Source organism: Vanellus vanellus, assembly GCF_965231255.1.
Source record: "Vanellus vanellus genome assembly, chromosome: 2".
Classification (NCBI taxonomy): domain Eukaryota; kingdom Metazoa; phylum Chordata; class Aves; order Charadriiformes; family Charadriidae; genus Vanellus; species Vanellus vanellus.
This window is the reverse complement of record NC_138906.1, coordinates 88,637,531-88,659,006: the sequence shown is the minus strand read 5'-3', so window position 1 is coordinate 88,659,006 and position 21,476 is coordinate 88,637,531. Positions and strand designations below refer to the sequence as shown.

At 39.4% G+C, this 21,476-nt stretch overlaps 1 protein-coding gene across 1 annotated transcript; it reads left to right on the top strand.

The window, feature by feature from the left end:
* The first annotated feature begins 1,675 nt into the window (after window positions 1-1,675).
* OTULIN (OTU deubiquitinase with linear linkage specificity) lies at window positions 1,676-19,781 on the top strand. Its single transcript, XM_082479295.1, has 8 exons — window positions 1,676-1,930; window positions 3,398-3,736; window positions 7,513-7,586; window positions 8,404-8,498; window positions 9,756-9,899; window positions 15,036-15,161; window positions 16,264-16,533; window positions 17,827-19,781. The coding sequence occupies exons 1-8, from the start codon at window positions 1,761-1,763 to the stop codon at window positions 18,019-18,021; spliced, it is 1,413 nt and encodes a 470-aa protein (XP_082335421.1). The 5' UTR covers window positions 1,676-1,760; the 3' UTR covers window positions 18,022-19,781.
* The last annotated feature ends 1,695 nt before the right edge of the window (window positions 19,782-21,476 follow it).

The window sequence follows — 21,476 nt, the reverse complement described above, 5'->3', positions numbered from 1 at the left end:
AATTTCATGACTTAGGTACAGTTCATGTATATTGCAGTGTCATTTTGTAATACACCATTTTCCTCATGATAAAGAATTAGGTATGGGTTACAACTTTACCTATGTTACACAGCTCTGTGGAACTATTCTGCACTGTAATTCTCTGAAGGGTTGTGAAATGGTCAGCCAACACATCTCTCCCATAAAGTTGCTGAGGGAATGGCAAATGTGCGTAACTAAGAAACTAAAAAAGAAGAACCGAAACTTAAAAACGCAGGCAACTGTAATGATTCTTAAATGCTACTGAATCTAAATTATTTTAATTATAGGAACGTGGGAAACAGTTGGGTATATCTGAAGTGGACTCGTTTGAACAAGAGTAATTCTGAACTGGTCAATGTGAAACAAGAATGCATCTTGAGACAAACCTGTCAGTCAAACAGTTGTTCAAGCGAAGAGATTTTTCAAAGGAGATGTCACTGTGAAGAACAGTCGAACATGAAGAAGGGCAGCAATTAAAAAAAAAATAATCAGGTAATGCTTTTTTTTTTCCCCCTAAACATTGGGGGTGATACTTCTTTGTGTCTCAATGATAAAAGAAACAGAAAAAACTTGTTTACAAAAATGTTCATTGGTTTTGTGTGACTTCAAAAGTTTCAAATGTTGCAAATTAAATATCGTCATTTTAACCTTTTATAGGTTTTACTACCTCACTTCCACCTTAAAAATCTCCTCCCTATACCGTTTGATACTCTAACTACATGGATTTTTTTTTACAAAAAACGTTGTTTCAAATTCCTTTACTGTCAGCATGTTTGTAGTTACTTCCCCCCAGGCTTAGCATCACCTGTATTACTCAGAGAAAGTATATTCTTGTGAGGGAAATTCCAGAAAGATGACTTTTCTATTCCATTTTCAGGCCCAATTTCAAGGTGAACGCCTTCTAAAAACGCTTGGACTTCAGTGGACTTTTTTCTACGACAACACAGCTTTCCTACTTTTTACTGTTCTCATTTATTCCATTTTTAATAGCTTTGGGTATGCTTGAGTAACATGCAATTTTGAAATATTTATAATTTACTCTCTATGTAGGTTTCTATTCTGTCACGCGTTTAACAAAGGGGCATCAGAATTTGGTGATGTATTTTCTTCTCCAGGAAGACCCTTCCAGCCTCTTGACAAGCTCCACACGGCGGCTGTCACACATACCTGCACCCTTAGAGCACTGGGCCTCCTCACAAATATTTTCATATGGAACATTTGACAACCGAAAAGCAACTTTATTCCCCTCCCCCACGCCAATATTTAAGACTCATTACTGTCTCCGAGTTTGGGGATTTTCATCGATATCGCCCGCTCGCCCCACCCCCCGCAGGCCCACATCGGCACCCCGCCGTAGCTCCACACACACCTTTCCCTCCCCTCCGCCACCAACGCGCATGCGCTGGAAGCCGACGCCTGCCCTACCCCGCATGACGACAGCCTGCCGGCCGGAAGGAAGAAGGCGCGCGCACGTAAAACGCTATTTCCGGCATGATGACGCGCGCGCGCGGAGGATGCTGGCGGCCGGCGACGCGGAAGCGCCTGAGGCGCCGCGCAAGGGCCGGGCGGGCACTGGCTCGCGCGCGGCCGTTGCGGCGGCGATGGGGGCGCTGGGGGCGTGCTGGCGGCCCTTGTAACTGGCCTGTGGGCGGGCGCCTCGCCGGGCCCGTGCAGCGAACGGCGGCCTCGACCCGCAGAGAGCCTCCCGGCAGCACGGGCCAGGGCCCGGCCCCGCCGGCATGAGCGGCCAGCGGCGGGCCGGGAGAGTTGCGGCGGGAGACGGCGAGTTGCGCGACCCCCAGGGCCCCGGGCAGCGAGCGGCCGGAGCGGGGGCGGCCTCCTGCGTCCGGCGGGGCGGCGCCGAGCGGTGTCGGGCCCGTGGTGCCGCAGGACAGAGGGTGCCGGAAAGGTGAGGGCTCGGCTGCCCGGCGCGGTGGTGTGGCGGTGTGGGTGCGCTGGGTCGTGTGGGGCACAGAGCCTGGCTTGTCCTTCCCAGGGGAGTGGGGCTGGGAGTAATCGGGAGAAGGTGCGCAGCTCTCCTCCTGAGCTTCGTTCTGTGGGACAGCTTAGTACGCAGCAGGGCTCGAGTGCGAAAGGACAGTGACATCTGGGAAAGACAGACCTGTGGCAGTTTCCTGCCTCAAGACAGAAACGTCTTGTACAGTTTTAAGGTGTATATAGTGGTTATGTAGAAAGACATTGGGGTGCTGGAGCGTGTCCAGAGAAGGGCAACAAAGCTGGTGAGGTGTCTGGAGAACAAGTTGTATGAGGAGTGGCTGAGGGAACTGGGGTTGTTTAGTCTGGAGAAAAGGAGGCCAAGGGGAGACATTGCTCACTACAACTACCTGAAAGGAGCTTGTAGAAAGGTGGGGGTCAGCCTCTTCTCCCTAGTGACAAGCAATAGGACAAGAGGAAATGGCCTCAAGTTACACCAGAGTAGGTTTAGATTGGCTATTAGGAAAAAATTCTTCACTGAAAGCTTGTGAAGCATTGGAACGGGCTGCCCAGGGAGGTGGTGGAATTGTCATCCGTGGAGGTATTTAAAAGACCGGTAGATGTGGTGCTTAGAGACGTGGTTTAGTGGGGGTTTTGGCAGTGTTAGGTTGATGGTTGGACTTGATAATCTTAAAGGTCCCTTCCAACCTAGATGTTTAGATGTTTCTATGATTCTATTAAGACTGTTAGTTCTGAGGTAGCCAGCCTGGACGGCAATGGTAAGAATTGTCTAGAACATGAATGTGACAACTGCAAAGCAACCCGTAACTTTTTGGGGAGGGTTATGTATGAATTTAAGGTAAATATCCTGAAAATTTACTGTATGGGTACATTTAGGCCTTTGGAGAACTTGCTAGAATGGATTGTAGAAAGTCCTGTCTTAATAACTTGGAAAACATATTGCCAGAAATGACAATCAGAATTTTTCTGTGTTAAGCAATAATCCTGGTGCAATGGCAAGTTTCACAGAGCACCAGGTGAGTTTATAAAAATTGTCCTCTTGCAGGACTGAAACTTATTTCATTGGGATTTCTGTTAATCCTCAGGTTTTTAGGTGAGAATGCCCCTTGAGAAGAGCAAGTATTCAGTCAGGGCACTAATTCTAGTGCGGTTTGTTTGAGGAACTGGCACAGATTAGCCTTGGTAAGAAATGAAATTTGCTTGCCAAGGAGATGAGTTTGAAAATAACTTGGGTGCTGTGTTATCTTACCAAACTGTTCTGGATTTTCTTTCTGCTTTTGAATAATTTAAGTACCTTCTGAATCCTCAGAATGTAACATAACTATGTAATATAATTATGAAAATACTGCAATTTTCTTAAAACATGTGCTTTCATTCTTCTGTGAGAGATGCTCTTCATACATTTATCCATTCTTCAAAGCCAGGATAATTTTCAAGGGTGGATGACGGAACCAGCCAGACTTCCCATTGGTACAGAACAGACACAGAAAAAAGAGAGTGTTGCCACCATACAGTTGATGCAGCATGAAAAGGAAGTTGGTGTTCCTTCTAATGAACTTGGTTCAGCAAATGCAGCTACTGACCAGAAAGAGCAATCTACATCAGAAATAAGAAAAGACTGTGTATACAGAATTACTGGGAGACCTGAGAAGACAGATATGATTAAATCAAGTGTGACAGATCGGGAGGCATCTAGAAACTGTGAACTGTATCTACCTGTGTCTAGTAATTGTTCAGCAGTGGAATCATCTGCGGACGGGTGAGGATTTTTTTTTTAAGACATTAACAGCTTTTCTATAGAAAGGGATGGGCACTTTCAGTTCGTGAAAGTGAATTTCTTGGCAAAATTTTATATATGTTAGTGTCTCAGTGAAATATATCTAAATGTCAAATCTTAAACTCTGAAGGCCACCTTCACCCTTTAGATAAATTGCTTATTTTTATAGCTTATTAGCGGTTATCTTTCCCCATGTAAGGGAATAACTGATGCGACATTAAGCTCTTAAGGGTAGCATGTAGAGAATGGGGAACTAAGAATTGAAGGCAGACACTCTGGTAGCTTGGTTTTAACCTTGTGAACACTTTGTTAGGTGCAGTGCTAACAGTCAGGTAAGACTGACAATCATAACACTTCAGCTTTGTATGTGTTTGTTTTTTGTAAACCTCCCCCTATAGGCTGAAGTGAAAATTTGGTTGTGTGATTCAGATCTGACAGTAGAAGTCTTTTTAAGAATATTTGGTATCTGGAGGAAGATATAAATATGAAGGTTTTAACAAAAGATTTTACAAACTTCTGAAAACAATATTAATACACGTTAAGAGTGGCTTTGTCATTGAAGAATACATTAATAAAGTACTGAAAGAAAGTGATTTCTAATTAATCCTCTTTCTGTAGGTAGCCAGTGGACTATTTTAGATCACATCCAAACTCTACAATAGGTGCCGACATAGTGAAAACATCACTAAAAATAAGTACATGTTTTCAAAGATGCTTTTAAAAATCTTATTTTATTACAGAGTAATTTAAGCACCATCTAATATGTTAATGTGAGTTTTTTAATATTCATGCTCATTTAACATTAATACACATATTCATATAAATATGTATTCAGTGTATTTTACATGTTGGCAAAAGTGTGGTACATAAGGATCTCTGTCCTTCTGAATTTTTAAATTAGCTGCTACTTGGCATGCTAATTCTATATGATCATGCCTTTGCATGAACTATTAATAGCAATGAGTTTAGTCTAACATAAAAAAATTAAATATTCATCCCTTCATGATAATAAACAGAAGACTTTAAGCATTGTTTTTGTTTTCCTATGGTGTCTTCAATACTGGGAGGTCTAGTTCTGCAAATCTATTAGTATAAAGCTATTTGTTTTGCCCATAGTCCTTTCCCTTCTCTCCAGCTTAGTTTTGCTTGCTGCCATTGGTGTTTAGGTATTTTTGTGTGTGTGGTGTGGAGGCTTTTTTGTTTTTAAAATGCAAAGCCCAGGATACTTTAAAATGTGATATCCTGGGGTTTTTTTCTTAGTATTTTTGGTTCAGCAGACTCTGATTTACTATTTCAACAATTTACGTGTTTACACACAACACTACACACTTTCTGTACATGCTTGTTTTCATTTAATTATTCTTTTCCATCTGTTATTTTATTTTCACTCTATTGTTAGATACTAATGTGAAGATTAATAGGGAAGGGCTTTAGTTTCCACATTCTTGTTTCTATAGATTTACATAACAGTTACTATGCTAGAACAATGCTAAGATGCACTTGCAACTTTGAAATGAGAGTGCCTGTACAGATAGATTGCACCTCTTAGCTGCCTTGATTTCAAAACACCTCAGTTAAATTGCAGTACTTTGTTTATGTTGAATGTTAATCTCTCATGTTCTGAATCTATGGGTTCTATTTTTGTCAACTCCCAGAAAGAAGATGGGGTAATATCCGCAGAAGGAACATGACGCTGCTTACTCTACACCAAACTTCTTTTTTGGTTGACTTCACTAGTTTACTAAGTTGGGCAGTTTTTCTCTTTGTACCTAAATGTGTTTGAGGAAGTATCCCAAAGTAAGCCTCCCCCCCCCACCCCACCACCTCCTGTGGGATCCCTTGTAGAAGCAGGTTTGTTCATGCTCTGCCAGGCAGGTTGTTGCTTTATAATTTAAATACTTAGCTTATAGATAAGCTAGGCTAGAGATCGCTGCTGTAAGATACCAAGTTGTTTGAGTTTTATTGTTTGTGTATTTTAAAGGTTATTAAGTATCCTTGAAATTCTTCACAAACCTTAATGGATATTAATCTCTGCTGAGAAATAAGTTTATACATGGAAATTAGGGTTTGTCTAATGCCACACTGTAATAAAGATATGGACTTGGGATAAGTATTTCTGTGATTTTAGTTCTCAGCAGGTAGTACTCTTTTTATTGAGTACTGTGTTTAAGATCTACCACGTCTATTGTTTCTCATATTAATTAATAATTATGTAGTAGTATTATGAATCGGATTTCAAGCAGCTACTTGAGCACCCAGGAAACCTAGTTTGAAAGTCAAAGCTTTGAAACTTGAGTAAAAACTAAACTGTAGTTTCATATGACTGCACAGTAGATGACAGTTTTCTGGTATTAGCTATATTTGTCTTTGGTACTACACTTTTTTTATTCTCAAGGGGAGTACATGCAAATGAGTTAGAAATGCTACCTTTTTAAGGTAAGCTGGTTTGGATATAAAGAAATAGAGAGAGCCATAATTTGTCAGTGTATTCTTTTAGATTTAATGAGAATAATCTAATTACCAGATGGCTACTTTAAACCCTTTCTTGCAGTCTTCTCAAGGTCTTGTCCTCTCTTAGTAGTGTAAGATAGGACAGGGTCATTGCTTTAATTTCTTCCTGATCTTTTGCAAGCACACTGTGGTTTGAATTTTTTTAAGTAGTAGATGAGAAGCAACTAATAGTGGTGGGCAATGAATAATACTTACAGTTTTTTTCTGCACATGTACTTTCTTCAAAATACAATTTTTTTAATGTAACCTTCTTTTAGTGATAAGCCTAAATGATTTATTAATATGTTCAGTCGTGTATGGTTTTTTGAAGTATTTTAGCTGTGAAACTGTGATGTTCTTAATGTTTATTTGCTAGATGTAATTAGATGACAAATGGCACTCAGAATCAAGTTTAAAGGAATGTTGTCTGTTTTCTGAATACTGCATAGACCTCCATTCTCAACAGTAATGTTCACACCCTGGCTTCGAGATCTATTCTTGATAATGCTAGGCTGCGCATAGAAACAGTATCCTTTTAGGCCATCATTTCCTTCCTCATGGTCATAACTTGATGTCAGAATGTCTGTAAATAGGCTCAGGTGGAGACATTTGACTCTTAAGACAGTGTACCTTGACCAAAAAGCCCATATTATTCGAGGAAGAAATGCTTGTCTGGATTTCAGTTAGTATGTAGGCTGCAGTTTGGATCGCGCTTAGAATTTTTGCTTTCTTCAAGTTCATAGCATTCAAACCAGCTGCAGATATAGCTGGCTACTTTTCATCGTGATACTCTGTCACGTATTCTGCTCACTACTAGGCAGGTGGTTCAGGCACACTGGAGCGTAGATCCAAAGCTCCAGTGAGTAATGTATTTTTAGTTGCATGCATAGGTTGTAGTATTTGTATACTCAGCAAGTAGGCATTTTGGCTTGTGTGTTTTGCAAATTTATCCTGTAAAATTCACAAATACAAAGGGCCTTGAGCACTCTGTAGTCTCCATATAACCAGTAGAGGAGAAATTCAGGCAGTGATTCGTTACCAATGTAGGTGTCATAAATAAGGGAGGGGAACAGTTGAGAGGGTGTTTTTAAACTTTTTTTTTGATAATTCACATTGTTTTTATGAAAACATGTAAGATGTAAGCTCAACTCTATTTGCTTTCCAGCTGGGGAAAGACTGAATTACTTGCCTGTAGTTGTAAAAAGGGGAAAAGGTAAATGACTAAGAGTTGTGCTGTTACATGAAGTATGTGTTGATTTTTATTGCAGTGAGGAGGACATGTATCGTGACGCAGAAGAAATAGAGAGAGATAAAATACTACTTTCTGAGACAAGCTTTTCAGGTACATTCGAGCTTTGTATGATGTTTCAAATACAGTATTACAATTCATCACACTAATTCCTTACAAACCATCACACTAATTTGTGATGATTTGACACCCTTGTTCCAAGGATTTTTGTGCACAGATGTATTTGTGCAATAGAAATTACTTATCATGGCTGAGTACATTGTACAGTTTAATTCATGAAAAGATCAATTTTATGTAAAACTAGTTGGTCTTAGTATATTTTTCCCATGATTCTATAGTTACTTTACAAGAGAATGTGAATCCTTTAGAAAGCAGTCATATAGCCTATGTTATAAGTGTGCTTGAAAATTACTGATTTATAGTCATTACAGCAGCATCTGTTGCTGGAATCTCTTGATAACCTTAGTGCTGTCTGTTTTGGAATGAAGGCTGCTGGGATTATGACAGAAAACTGTATTTCATCTTTCTACCACTTATGATTTATTCAGAAAGATCTATTATCTTTCTCCCTTATAGTCTGGCTGCTGAAAGAAGAGGAGCTTTCACCAAGTATTTTTCTGATTGCTAAGAAAATTAAGAGTACATTACTAATTTCTACTCTTTGCCAGTTAATCATTTGCAGAAGAGAGGAGCAGAGTGTTCTCTATTTTGTTGGACTATATCATTATTTTTATTCACTTGTCATTTTAAGAGTGTTGTTCCCCTCAAATACTAATAATTACTTAGTAGCTATAGGTTGTGCTGCCAGTCTCCTTTTGGCACCAATGTTATTTTAAAGTGATTTAGAAATTCAATGCTTTTTCTATGTTCTGTTTCACAGTTCTCAGTATGTTACCTTCTGTTTTGACAGAACATAAACTAAGTGTTTCACCTGAAATGGACATCATGGAGTACTGCAGAAAAGAATGGAGAGGAAATACACCAGTAGCAAAAAGGATGAGAAAGGTATGGGTTCTTTTTGTTGAATTTTGTTGGGCTTTTTGTTTTCATTTGTATGTTTAGTAGGTGACTTCCTCTGGGAACAATCCTTAAAACAGGAAACACAATAGCAGTGTTTTCCAGTGTCTGCTCTTCAAAGTGGCTGACAACTGGAAGATTATTTTGTTTGTACTCATTCAAAATGTGGTTTTTAATAAGGCTGCTTGTTGATAGTTCAGGGTTTTGATTAATATTGTTCTTTGTTACTGTTTTCAATTGAAGTTTTAAATTTGGTTTATTACCATAAAATGGTAATTTTTGGGGCTGTTGAAATGGCGGAGAGATAACCAAACTTTTTGGCAGAAGGCAAATAACCGAAGCTGATGAATTGCCTGAATTTTAAGATGGAGAGCTTTAATGAAGAGGCTTAGTTTTCCTTAATTTTTTCCTGAAGTCTTATTTTTTGTAGGTTTTGGACTAGTTTTCTTATGTTAATCTTGAGCTAGAATGGTAGAAAATAAAGCATAACCTTGGCTGGGGGTTTTTTGTTTTGTTTTTTCAACACAATTTGCAAATTTAGTGGTATGTATGAATAAAAGTAAAAAATACTTTCCGTAAATCAAAAGATCAATGTGTCACCTTCAAGAGATTAGTGTGAGAAATGCACAGGGCATCGGCTTTTGCTAGGTTAGCTGAAGAGACATGCTGAGCTTAAGAAGTTACATTTGAACGTTGCTGCTTCTGCTAAAAGTGTACATATGGGAACAGCAGGGAGAGGACAGACATGCTGAGGCATGTGTCAAGATATTTCAGGATACACACAAATTTTCCCGAAGGCAAAAGCAAACTACGTATTAGGTAAATAGAATAAACTATTGCTGAAACTTCTTGTAAGCATGATACATTTTCTTAGATTTATGGTCTTGTGTGTGTATGTTTGTGTGTTTTGAATTTTTTTTTTTTTTGAAACCTAAGTACGTCAGCTACCCACGTTTCAATGATATTTCTGCACTGTCATCAAATAAATGCCACAACCAATTATCTGCTTAGATTTCTTTGGTTTCTTGTTTGTTATTCAACACAACTAGGGAAGTGTTTTTCAAAGCAAAATTTGTGACAAAAGCATTTGAACTTCCAAAATTAGTAGTGGATTGAAACCCTTTTTTTAAAATATTAGCATTTGGATGCTAATATTCCAATATCTTCTATGATACCACTGCATGACTTAAATATCTTATCAATGCTTTCATGTCACTTGGATTTTTTTTTTTTTTTTTTTCCTAGGGATATGAGGCAGTTGCTCAGAAGTTTGCATCTATAAGGAGAGTACGAGGTGATAACTATTGTGCTCTCAGAGCAACTCTTTTCCAGGCACTAAGCCAAGCTACCCAGTTACCAAACTGGCTGCAGAGTGAGGATTTTACTATGGTATGTGTTAAACTCTGATCTTCTGACAGAAGATGAATGTTGGTTCTAACCTATTTGATAATTTTATGATCTTATTTCTCTATTATGCTATATATGCTCACTTCTTAATATCCCTTGAATTGAGAAGTGGTAGTGTTTAGTTTTGTTGTACATTTACAGTGATTCTTTTAACTTGGAATTGAGTCCAGGTTCCCCTAGTTTCCAGTTTATGATATATAAACGTTACTGTAGTGGTGACTGTAATGCAACTTGTCTATCTTCATCTTGCCCTCCTGGTTTCTTCTTACCGCATGTAATATGGCAGTAAGAGGTTTCCCACAAGACAGCTGGTAATAACAAAAAATATAAGCAACTTATTCTAAGCACATTTGAAAAAAAAACGAACAGCTTTTCAAAATTATCGTATGTATTCTTATGTGCTATATATGGTTTCTTTAGAAAAGTGGTTTAACAGATTGGATGCTGCAGACTTTTAGGAATGTGTGTATTACCTGTGTCTTAAATGTTGCTTAAAATAAGTGAAAGAGCAACTCCAGCCTGACACAACACAAGGGACAGTTTTTATGGAGCATTGAAGGATAAGCAAGTAAGGTGTCTTATTAATAGTAGAAGAATATTCCAGAAATTGTCTTGCATCAACGAAGTCCATTTGGTGATATCAGTGAACACGGAAGAAACATGTGAGAAGCTGCCTATGCAAAAGTGGCCTGCTTCAGGGCAGTAAGGCTCCAGTTATCCAGGTTGCTGCTGGAAATGTAAATGGTGAATGTCTGATGCAGGCTCTGTGTGTAGGCTAGCAGTCCAGTCCCCCCCAAGAAAGTGGCAGGACAATTAGCCCGGCTGAAGTGCATCTACATTAATGCACGCAGCATGGGGAATAAACAGGAGGAGCTGGAGGCCATTGTACAGCAAGGAAACTATGATATAGTTGCCATCACAGAAACGTGGTGGGAGGACACACACAAGTGGAGTGCTGTAATCGATGGCTACCAACTTTTCAGAAGGGATAGGCAAGGAAGGAGAGGTGGTGGGGTGGCCCTCTATGTTAGGGGCTGTTTTGAATGTCTGGAACTTAACAGTGTGAATGACAGTGTTGAGTGTGTATGGATAAGAATTAAGGGGAAAGCCAACAAGGCGGACATCGTGATGGGAGTTTGTTATATATATCCCAATCAGGATGTAGAAACCGATGAAGTATTCTATAAGCAGCTGGCAGAGGTCTCACAATCGTTTGCCCTTGTTCTTGTGGGGGACTTCAACTTCCCAGATGTCTGCTGGAAATACTACGCAGCAGAGAGGGAACAGTCCCAGAGATTCCTGGAGCGTGTGGAAGACGACTTCCTAACACAGCTGGTGAAGGAACCAACTAGGGGAAGTGCCCTACTGGACCTACTGTTTGTTAACAGAGAAGGTCTTGTGGGGGATGTAAAGGTTGGAGGTCGTCTTGGGCAGAGTGATCATGAAATGATAGAATTTTCAATTCTTGATGAAGCAAGGCGGGGAGCCAGCAGAACTGCCACCTTGGATTTCTGAAGGGCAGACTTTAGCCTGTTTAAGAGCATGGTCGAGAGTGTTCCTTGGGAGGCAGTTTTGAAGAGCAAAGGTGCCCAGGAAGGCTGGGCATACTTCAAGCAGGTGCTCTTAGAAGCACAGGAGAAGGCTATCTGTGTGTCTTGAAAAACGAGCAGACGGGGAAGAAGACCAGCCTGGGTAAATAGAGTTTTGGCTGGACCTCAGGAAAAATAGGAAAGCTTACTTTCTCTGGAAAAGGGGGTTAGCAACTTATGAGGATTATCGAGGTATAACAAAGCTATGTAGGGGGAAAATGAGAAGGGCCAAAGCTTAATCAGAACTCAGCTTGGCCACTGCAGTTAAAGACAATAAGAAGAGATTCTTTCAGTATATCAATAGAAAAAGGAAGACTAGGGGAAATGTAGGCCCACTGATGAATGAGACGGGTGCCCTAGTGGTGGAAGGCAGAGTTACTGAATGCCTTCTTTTCTTTGGTCTTCACTGCTAAAGCTGTCCCTCACGAATCCCATACCCTGGAGGCAAGGCGGAAGGTCTGGAGAGAGGAAGATTTTCCCTCAGTTGAGGAGGACCGGGTCAGAGACCACTTGGCCAAGCTGGACATTCATAAGTCCATGGGCCCTGACAGGATGCACCCGCGAGTGCCGAGAGATCCACCAGATGTTATTGCTAGACCACTCTCCTTCATCTTTGAAAGGTCATGGAGAACAGGAGAGGTGCATGAGGACTGGAGGAAGGCTGACATCACTCTGACCTTCAAAAAAGGCAAGAAGGAGGACCCAGGGAACTACAGACCAGTTAGTCTCACCTCTGTCCCTGGGAAGGTAATGGAGCGACTCATTCTGGATGCCATCTCCAAATACGTTGAGGAACAGGAAGTTATTGAAAGTGGTCAACATGGATTTACCAAGGGTAAATCATGCTTGACCAATCTGATAGCTTTCTATGATGTTATAACTGGTTGGCTGGATGAGAGGAGAGTCGTAGATGTCATCTACCTTGACTTTAGCAAGGCTTTTGACACTGTCTCCCATAACATCCTCATTAGGAAGTTGAAGAAGTATGGGCTAGATGAGGTGACAGCGAGGTGGATTGAGAGCTGCCTGTGTGACAGAACTCAGAGGGTTGTGATCAGCGGCACAGAGTCTAGTTGGAGGTCTGTAACCAGTGGTGTCCCTCAGGGGTCAATACTCGGTCCAATTTTGTTTAATATATTCATTAATGACCTGGATGAGGGGACAGAGTGTATCCTCAGCAAGTTTGCTGATGATACCAAACTGGGTGGGGTGGCTGACACCCCAGAGGGCCGTGCTGCCATCCAGCGTCACCTGGACAGGCTGGAGAGCTGGGCAGAGAAGAACCTAATGAGGTTCAACAAAAGCAAGTGCAGGGTCCTGCACCTGGGGAGGAAGAATGCAAAGCACCAGTATAGGTTAGGGGCGGACCTGCTGGGAAGTAGTTCTGAGGAGAAGGATCTGGGGGTCCTAGTAGACGGTAAATTATCCATGGCCCAGCAATGTGCCCTTGTTGCCAAAAAGGCCAATGGAATCTTGGGCTGCATAGGGAAGAGTGTGGCCAGTAGGTCGAGGGAGGTCATTCTCCCCCTCTACTCTGCACTGGTGAGGCCACAACGGGAATACTGTGTCCAGTTCTGGGCTCCCCAGTTCAAGAGGGGCAGGGATCTGCTGGAGGGAGTCCAGCGGAGGGCAACTAAGATGATTGAGGGCTTGGAGCATCTGCCTTATGAGGAAAGGCTGAGAGAGCTGGGACTCTTTAGCCTGGAGAAGAGAAGGCTGAGGGGAGACCTTATTAATGCTTACAAGTATCTAAAGGGTGGGTTGAAGGAGGATGGAGCCAGGCTCTTTTCAATGGTTCCCAGTAGTTCAAATACACGGAAAACCTTCTTTACGGTGAGGGTGACAGACCACTGGCACAGGCTGCCCAGGGAGGTTGTGGAGTCCCCTTCTCTGGAGATTTTCAAGACCTGCCTGGATGCAGTCCTGAGTAATGTGCTCTGGGCAATCCTGCTTTAGCAGGGGAGTTGGACTAGATGATCTCTAGAGGTACCTTCCAACTCTGAAACTCCACGATTCCGTGAATCAAACTCCTCTTATTAGCTTTCTCTGTAACTTTAGAGGTCGTCTTAAAATTTCTCATTGTGGTCACTATCATTGTTAAGTAAATATCTGCTGGCTTGTTTTTTTGTTTTTTTGTTTTTTTTTTTTTGTAATTACCGATGAAAATATTTCTATGAAATGTTTCTTACAGCAGCAGTACATTGTAAAAAGATATCCTTTTTATAAAAAGAATTCTCCCCACTGACAACCATGTCCACATTATCAAACTATAGAAGATAGTTTCCCAGTGCTCCTTTAAAGAACATGCAAACTATTTAAAATGGTGTACTTTGCAGTTTTTAATGATGTTCACATATCTTTGTTCCTGGTGATTTAGAGAGGAAAACATGTCATATGGTAATTAACATTTTGTTTAAAAAGCTGCACAATTATAAAATGAACCAATTACAATAAGCTGTTAATGCATCAAAACAGAAGGCACATAAGAGAAATGTGCGTGGTGACAGCTAGCAGTACAACTTTTAACGAAGTTGTGGGTTTTTTCTGTGTTTTTGAGGTATTTTTTTTAAATTTACAACAGCGTTCACATGCCCATTTCTAGTTGTAGAAGTTACTGGTATATAATCTTTGATTATTTACTTCTATATGTGCAGTTAGCATAGGATGCCAGGCTGGGTTGGACAAAGGTCTGTGTATATCTGACAAATACTTGGTTGCCATTAAAGAGAACACATTACTAATTTGGAGTCCTGATAAAACAAAAACTAGCTGGTAATGGCTGATGGCATATGTACTGCTCTAGCCAAATATTTCATTCCTTGTGAGACGCAAGTTGCTTTTCCAGTTCTAGCAGTAAAATGAGTTAATCAATGAAGGTAAAAAAACTGGGTACGCAACTATCAGGATGTCCTTCAAGAGAAGTGTAAAAGCTCTTAAATGAGCAAGTGTAGCATGTGAACAGTAAAAGAGGCAGTTCTGAGCCTAAAGTATGATGTGATGCATCAGCTGATCCCCAGATTGTTTTCTGCTTTATAAGAAAACCGGTCCCATAGTGTTTTAATTATGTACCCTGAAAAGAAAACACAGTTTGTGTGCTCTGGACTAAGTAGTGTGCACTCCACCAAGCCTTCTGGATTATTTGGTAGATGTCATCACATCTTTAACCTTCTTTTCTGTTGGTTCAGGAACACTTTCAAACACAGTCACTGTCATCTGGTGCTGGAGGGTTTCTTTTAATTGAAAAGAAAAGCCATGAGTATCTTAGAATGATTAATTTTTCCAGTGCTTTATGTATTGGTTAGATCTGGAAATAGTTATAGACCAGTATTCTGACTGTTATCCAGCAAGTATTATAAAGAGCCATTTGTGTTCTATTATGGTTGTAGAATCATCATAGTACGACATCTGTTTTAAGGGGATTGTTTTAAGGTGCAAAATCTTTATGGGAAAAAAAAATAATAATAATATGCAAGTTGATGGCTTTTCCGTTCCAGATATTTGACTTATTCTGCCTTCTCTCAACTTCCAGCTTCCTGAAAATTTGCTGAGCAAATATGACTGGATCAAGCAGTGGCAGCTAAAACAGAAACTGGGCAGGAAGATGGGAGAAATAAGTGAGGAAATTAAAGAATATTTAATACTGCTAAAGAAAAAGGTTGGAAAAGTATTTGTTTATTCTTGGTCACTTGCAAATAAGAAAAATGACAAAGATTTTTGAATGTGGTGAATTTAGCATAAGGATGCTTTTACTAATGAAATTTTCATTTTACTAGTGAAAAAAGAAATCAAGAAAAGAATCAGGTCTGTGGGAGTTTTCTGGTCTTCAGCTGCTTGCATTAGCCTGATGCTGGAATTAATTTGTAAGCTCTGCAGAAAACTATTAGTTAGATGGGTTTCAATGAATAAATTAATCACAGAACCACAGAATGGTTGGGGTTGGAAGGGACCTTCAGAGATCATCTAGTCCAGCCCCCAATGTAATGTAACAAAGTAATATTTTTCCTCTGTTATTTCTTGCATTTATTTGAAGGAATGATGTAAACTAGGTCATGGAACAGGTCATGGAAAGAAAAAAAAAAAAAACGTATGATAATGCTGAAGTAATTTCAAAGGAGTAGTTTTTGTTCTGTGTTTATACATTTTTATTCTACATTAATGTAACAGGAAAATGATTACGCCCTTTCAGTGTTTGTAATATATTACCTAGGCCCATCTTTCACCCCCTTGAAACTCTGGAACCTATTTAAAGACTCTTCGGTTGTTCCTGTCTTACTATGTATGCATATTCTCTTTGTTTGAAGGCTTTTAAGTATTTTTTTTAAAAGTGGCATTCAAGCAGTTTCTGAGGGTGGGAATGAATGAAATATGCATTCTGAGTAACAATAGGATTTATGAGACAGGAAACAAACAGGTTATTATCTTATTGCTTACTGTCCTATGACAATACTTGTTTTGCCACCTTACAACAATTTCCAACATCCCCTTCTTTTGCTTTGCTTAAGGACTAATTTAAGCAAAATCAGACTAACTCAACTTGATCTTGATAGGACTACAGCTGTGGAAGTACTCTCGAGTGTTTTTAAAAAGTCACAAAGCACTTCATAAATTAAATTCTGAGTGCCTATGCTATGCATCTTACAATTCACAAACAGCTTTTTGCAGGTCTTGCGCAGTGATGACTATTGATACATGTTGTGTGTGTTATATATATATATAAATTATAAATTATATATAAATTATATAATTTTTTTTTGTAGTGGAAGAATATAAGTGAAATCGAGGGTCCTAGTGAGAAGCAAGAAGCTTGTGATAAATTGTTTAAAAATGAAGAGGAGGAGTATAGTCTGTATGAAGCACTGAAATTCTTGATGCTGAACACTGCCATCGAATTATACAATGATGATAAAAATGGAAGGAGAGTTCCTGTCTTCTCATGGTTACTGTTTGCACGGGATACATCTAGCAACCCTTGTCAGTTAATGCATAATCACTTGAATCATATTGGTCACAGTGGAGGCCTTGAACAAGTAAGGAGAGATTGTTTTAACAGTGTTATTTTCCTGTTTTGGGGTTTTTTCTTTCATGTGGTGTAAGAAATCATTCAGTTTTTGTTTGGTCTTTTATTTGGAAAAATATAGTAGAACTGCATACCTGTAGTAAGGGTCTGTAAAGGCCTTCCTTTTAAATGTTCATTTTTTTTGTGTGGCGGCTGACACTTAGGTAGCATCATTCTTTGGAAGTATGGTATTCTTTTAATAGAAACATTTGTATTACTCTCTCAATCCTTAGCTCTTATAATGATATTTTTTAAAAAGCTTATACTCAAATTATGAAGAGAAGAGCATGTGTAGTTCATATACTGGTTGAATTCTGATAACCTAGTGGCAGTTACTGCCTTGTATGTTGCAGGAATGACATGCATATCACAAGCCCCAAAACAAAATATAGTGGTTAATGAGCTGAATAGTCTGAAAGATTTTGAACATCCATTTTAAAAGTCCTATTGAATATGTTACAAGTGTGATACTGTAGCTAGATTCACTTCTTGATTATAGACACTAGAATCATGGAAGTATTTATTTATGTTGTGTTTGTTTATTAGCATAAAAATCTGATGACTCTTAATGTAGATCAGACGGGTTGCTGGTACTGTTAAATTAGCTGATTACTTGGTGACTTTTTTGCTGCCTAGTTTAGTCAAAAAGTAGCATTGCATATTTTTGTGCTGACTATATTTATTTATTTTGGTGCTATTCTTTGGAAGCTGTTACTTAGAACAGAGGATTTGCTTGCCACTGTAGTAGACAAGACAAAAGACAGCTTCTTTGAATTCCTTCTGATATCATCAGGTTTTGTAAAGGCTTTCAGCCTGGTTTTTACTTGGCTAGAGAGTTCAGAGTATCCTCTAAGAGAGAAAGGATCAGTGCCTGAAACCCATTCTTGACTTAGTGACTTAACGGGATGAATACTGATATGAGAGAACATCTTTCCTACCTGTTCGTGGCAGTAGGGAAGTGGTATTCTCTGTATAACGTAGCTTTTCTTTAGGACTGTTATCCTGCTATGCCATTGTTTGGTCTGAAGAGCTCCATGTTAAAGGCATGGTATCATAGAGGTATTTGTGCAGCAAATTAAGAATGGCTGGAATGACTGAGCTGCTGAATGAGAGATGCCCATGTATATGCATTCTCATTTACTTTCATGTTTTTTTCTTTGAAAAATTACATCTGATAGGTATTAGTTTAGTATTTTTATGAGAAATATCTTGTAAAATGTACATTTAATTTTACACATCATATTTCTGCTTTTTTCCAATGTAGGTGGAAATGTTTCTCCTTGCTTACGCTCTGCAGTATACCATCCAAGTGTATCGATTATATAAACATAGTACTGATGAATTCATCACACTTTATCCCAATGACCCAGAGGAGGACTGGCCTGTGGTGACTCTCATAACTGAAGATGACAGACATTATAATATTCCAGTCAGAATGTGCCAAGAGACCATGCTGTAAACAAGTGATTTTTGGCAGACAAACCTGTGCTGCTTATTGAGGTTTCCAGTGCTGTTTTGAAACAGGATGATAATGAAATCTGCATTATTAAATCTACAACAACTTGAAAGCCATGTTGTAGAAGTTTACATCTGAACTAAAATATCAGATAGGTACTAGCTTAAAGAGTAACATTTTTGCAAGTATGGCTTTTGTTGCCAAGAAAAAACCTTCTGCAATCTCTTTTTTGAAGGCCTTACTCTGAATAGGAATGCAAAAACTATCGATGTATTTCTTTTAAGAAGATAGGTGAGGCTTTGTAGTAAGGCATGAGCTGACCTTCTGCTCCCCAAAATAACAAGGTAATGATGAATTGAAATTTCTGGAAAAGTAAGGTGGTGGTGTCCTGACTGATATTTGTATTGCTGCTTAGAAGCAATTTGTAAGAATCTTGGATCTCAGGAAGCAATATAATTCTCTTGCAGTTGGAATTTAATGCCTGCCATGGTTTATGCTATGGGAGATGTTATTTAAAGTTTTCTAATGCTTTGGGTTTTTTTCCAATATTAATATCTATTTAGAAGCCAGTCGTCTGTTACGCTGAAAATAAAGAGCTCTTCCCCTTTCAGCCCCTTGGGAGGATCATGGCAGAGAGACTTGCTATGGAGTATAGAAGTTGTTTTGAATTTGTGACCACCTAACAAACCTACACAAAATTCCCGCTTCAGTTATAGCAGCTGGTATGAGATAACCACGTGCCCACTAACTTCCATGTCTATTCATATTACTGTTTCTGTGATGTTAATCCTTGCTGGCAGCTGCTGTGGAGAACATCAGGATTTTAATTTGTCCAGGGAGTGCAGTAGATAGAAGTAAACTTCTGGTGCGGCTTCTCCACTCTTGGGAGGAGTACGTGGGAGGTTCTGTTTCTGCTTAGAATTATTCATTATGCTTTAAATTGAAGGAATACAGAATATATCAGATGCTGCGAGTGCTGACATACCTTAAAAAATAAGTTAATAATAAAGGCTTTGCCTTTGGCTTTAAGTGGGAAGTATGCCCTACAGGTGATTCTTGGAACAAGAGAGTGACAGTTGATTTAAATGAAATGCTGGTCATACACCGATCACTTGGCTTCTCTTGGAAGGCCTTATTATATAAAAGGAATAAGATTATAAAAACGACTTTTCAAGTATTCGGGAGGAAATGACGTGCAAAACTTCCAGATCTGTTTTGTTCTACTTAATTTGTTTGTTAACTGTTATTGTGAAAGGAAGTTACACAATGAGAATGTGTTCACCATGTTCTAAAATGTGTGTTAGACACATCTTAATGAGGCCTGTCATGTCCTCAGTGTTATGCTTATCGTGTTGTCTTTGCCTTTTAAAACAACTAATTTGATCTGTTACTGAAAATTTCTGGGAGCTACAGGGAATAAAAATAAACCAATTCATCCGGCAGTATTTTTTTTTCTTGTTTTGTTTTATGTTTTCTCCCTAGCTTTATATTTTTGAGTTTTTAATTTTGAAATCCTTGTTCAAGTCAATTATTTCTTGAAAGCTGCAAAGTGTGGTAATGTATGTAAAACAAGTAATTATCAGCTTGCTGCTTCCACATGGACAGCAAAAGAAATTCCCTGAATTACTGTTATCCAAGTATGGCTGAAGAGGAAAGAAAAATAAATTAACCATTGCAACTCACTGAACTCTGATAGAAAACTTGTAGTTATGATTTAAATAAATGAAATTATTTAAATCTTGATGTCTTCTAATAGTGATATATTCTTGAGATTAAAACTTAACGCCTCTTTGCAAAAGACGGCTTTGTCATACATTGACCACTGCTCTAAATGTATGACAAAGGCCTCTAAAGCAGAGGCTTTTTAAAGTCTGAGTTTGCAGCCATTAGGGAGGTAAACAATTCACATAATTGGCTTGTATGCTGAACTGAGACAGGTGGGACTGAGCACAAGGTACGTGTATACCTTCAGTCATGTATTGTTCTTGCAGAAGCTGGGTAACAAACAGTAAGACTGATGTTGCCTTGTATTTTCCATCCCTATTTTGGAGATACACAATGAGTGTATTGCGATGTGAAGTATTTTGATTTAACTTAAATTTTAAATATAAAATTGACAGCTGACAGCTTTTCATTTAGACTTACACAATGGATAAATACTGCTTTTCTGTTGAAAATTCTACTGAATAAACTGAAAGACTCGATAAAATAAATGAAATGGAAGTGAGGGGTGGAAGAGGACTAGAGGTCAAATCAATTCTACCCCCCACTCTGATGTCTGTGAGTCTTCATGTGAATAAAAATGTAATAGCTGCCGTACTTTAAGATCAACGTGCTAAAGGAAGCAGATGCTTTACTTGACACCCGGCATACTTTGTTAGGTGCAGTCCAGGTTTTTAATACTGTAATACGTGAGCTCCTAGGAGTTTGCAGGGATGAAGAAAGTTCACTCTGGCTGTTGTAGTTAGTGTGCTTTTTTGTGTAAGAAATACTTCATCCACTTTAAGCCCATCTTTAACATTATTGTTACATCCAGCTTCTACCATTTATCCTTTTTGGAGAAGGAGGTGCACATTCTTGGTGTTCTTTAAAACCATTTTAGCGTATTTTCAGGTGTTAGATGGAAACATCCTGCTTTCTATCTTAGTGCTTTGACTTGGGCTATCTGATTGCTTTTTAAAAAGCATTTAAGTATGTTTTTCAATAAACACAGTTGTGGTCTACGCAAAGCTTTTATTTTGCTTTTATTTGGTCTCCTAGAAAGAAAGATGTTACAAAGCTAATGGATAATTATCGTTCAGCTTCCTTTCTGTTGATGGAGTGTACAGCAGATGTTCTTTGTGTGAATGAAAACAGAGGTTCAGGTAGGAAGGGGAGAAGATGGCATCATACTGTGTGGGAATAGCTGGCTGGGGGTAGAGATGTGCCGAGCTGGAGCTGCAGCAGGCAAGGTAGCAAAGCTTAGGCTGGGTATGGCTCCGACCATCCTGATGGTGTCCTGTGGGAACTTGCCCCAGAACCCAGCTGACCCAGGGAAGAGCAGGCGTGTTTGGTTAAGGACTAACTATTCAGATAGCCAAGTCAGAGCTTGACCAAGTTTATTTTTGTGTGGCAGCGACAGCTGTGTCATCAAAAACTAGTGAAGGAAGGTGAAGAGCAAGGTGGGAACTTGTACTTCACCAGAATGGTGGACATGGTCACAGATCTCATTTTAGACGTTAAAAGAAGCGGGGAGAGGGAGCTCTTGCATTATTGAGAGCAGGGCTTGATTACTGATCTCGTGTCCTTAGTGTTTAATAGTGTTTGTTGTGCAGCCCCTGCATCTTTGTGTCTTCTGGACATAATTGCAGTTTGTTCCCCCAGCTGGCAGGGTAGGACTGAGAATGTTTGAAGATGGCCAAATGTACTTTATGAATGCTCCCTTTTTTGGTAACGGTGGAAGATGACAGGCGGCACGT

What these genes read in the sequence shown, in the direction of transcription:
- OTULIN (XM_082479295.1), top strand. Translation starts at nt 1,761, where the DNA reads ATGAGCGGCCAGCGGCGGGCCGGGAGAGTTGCGGCGGGAGACGGCGAG. An exon ending in GTGGAATCATCTGCGGACGG is followed by an intron (nt 3,737 to 7,512) that starts GTGAGGATTTTT and finishes TTTTTATTGCAG; the next exon opens with TGAGGAGGACATGTATCGTG. An exon ending in AGAGTGAGGATTTTACTATG is followed by an intron (nt 9,900 to 15,035) that starts GTATGTGTTAAA and finishes CTCAACTTCCAG; the next exon opens with CTTCCTGAAAATTTGCTGAG.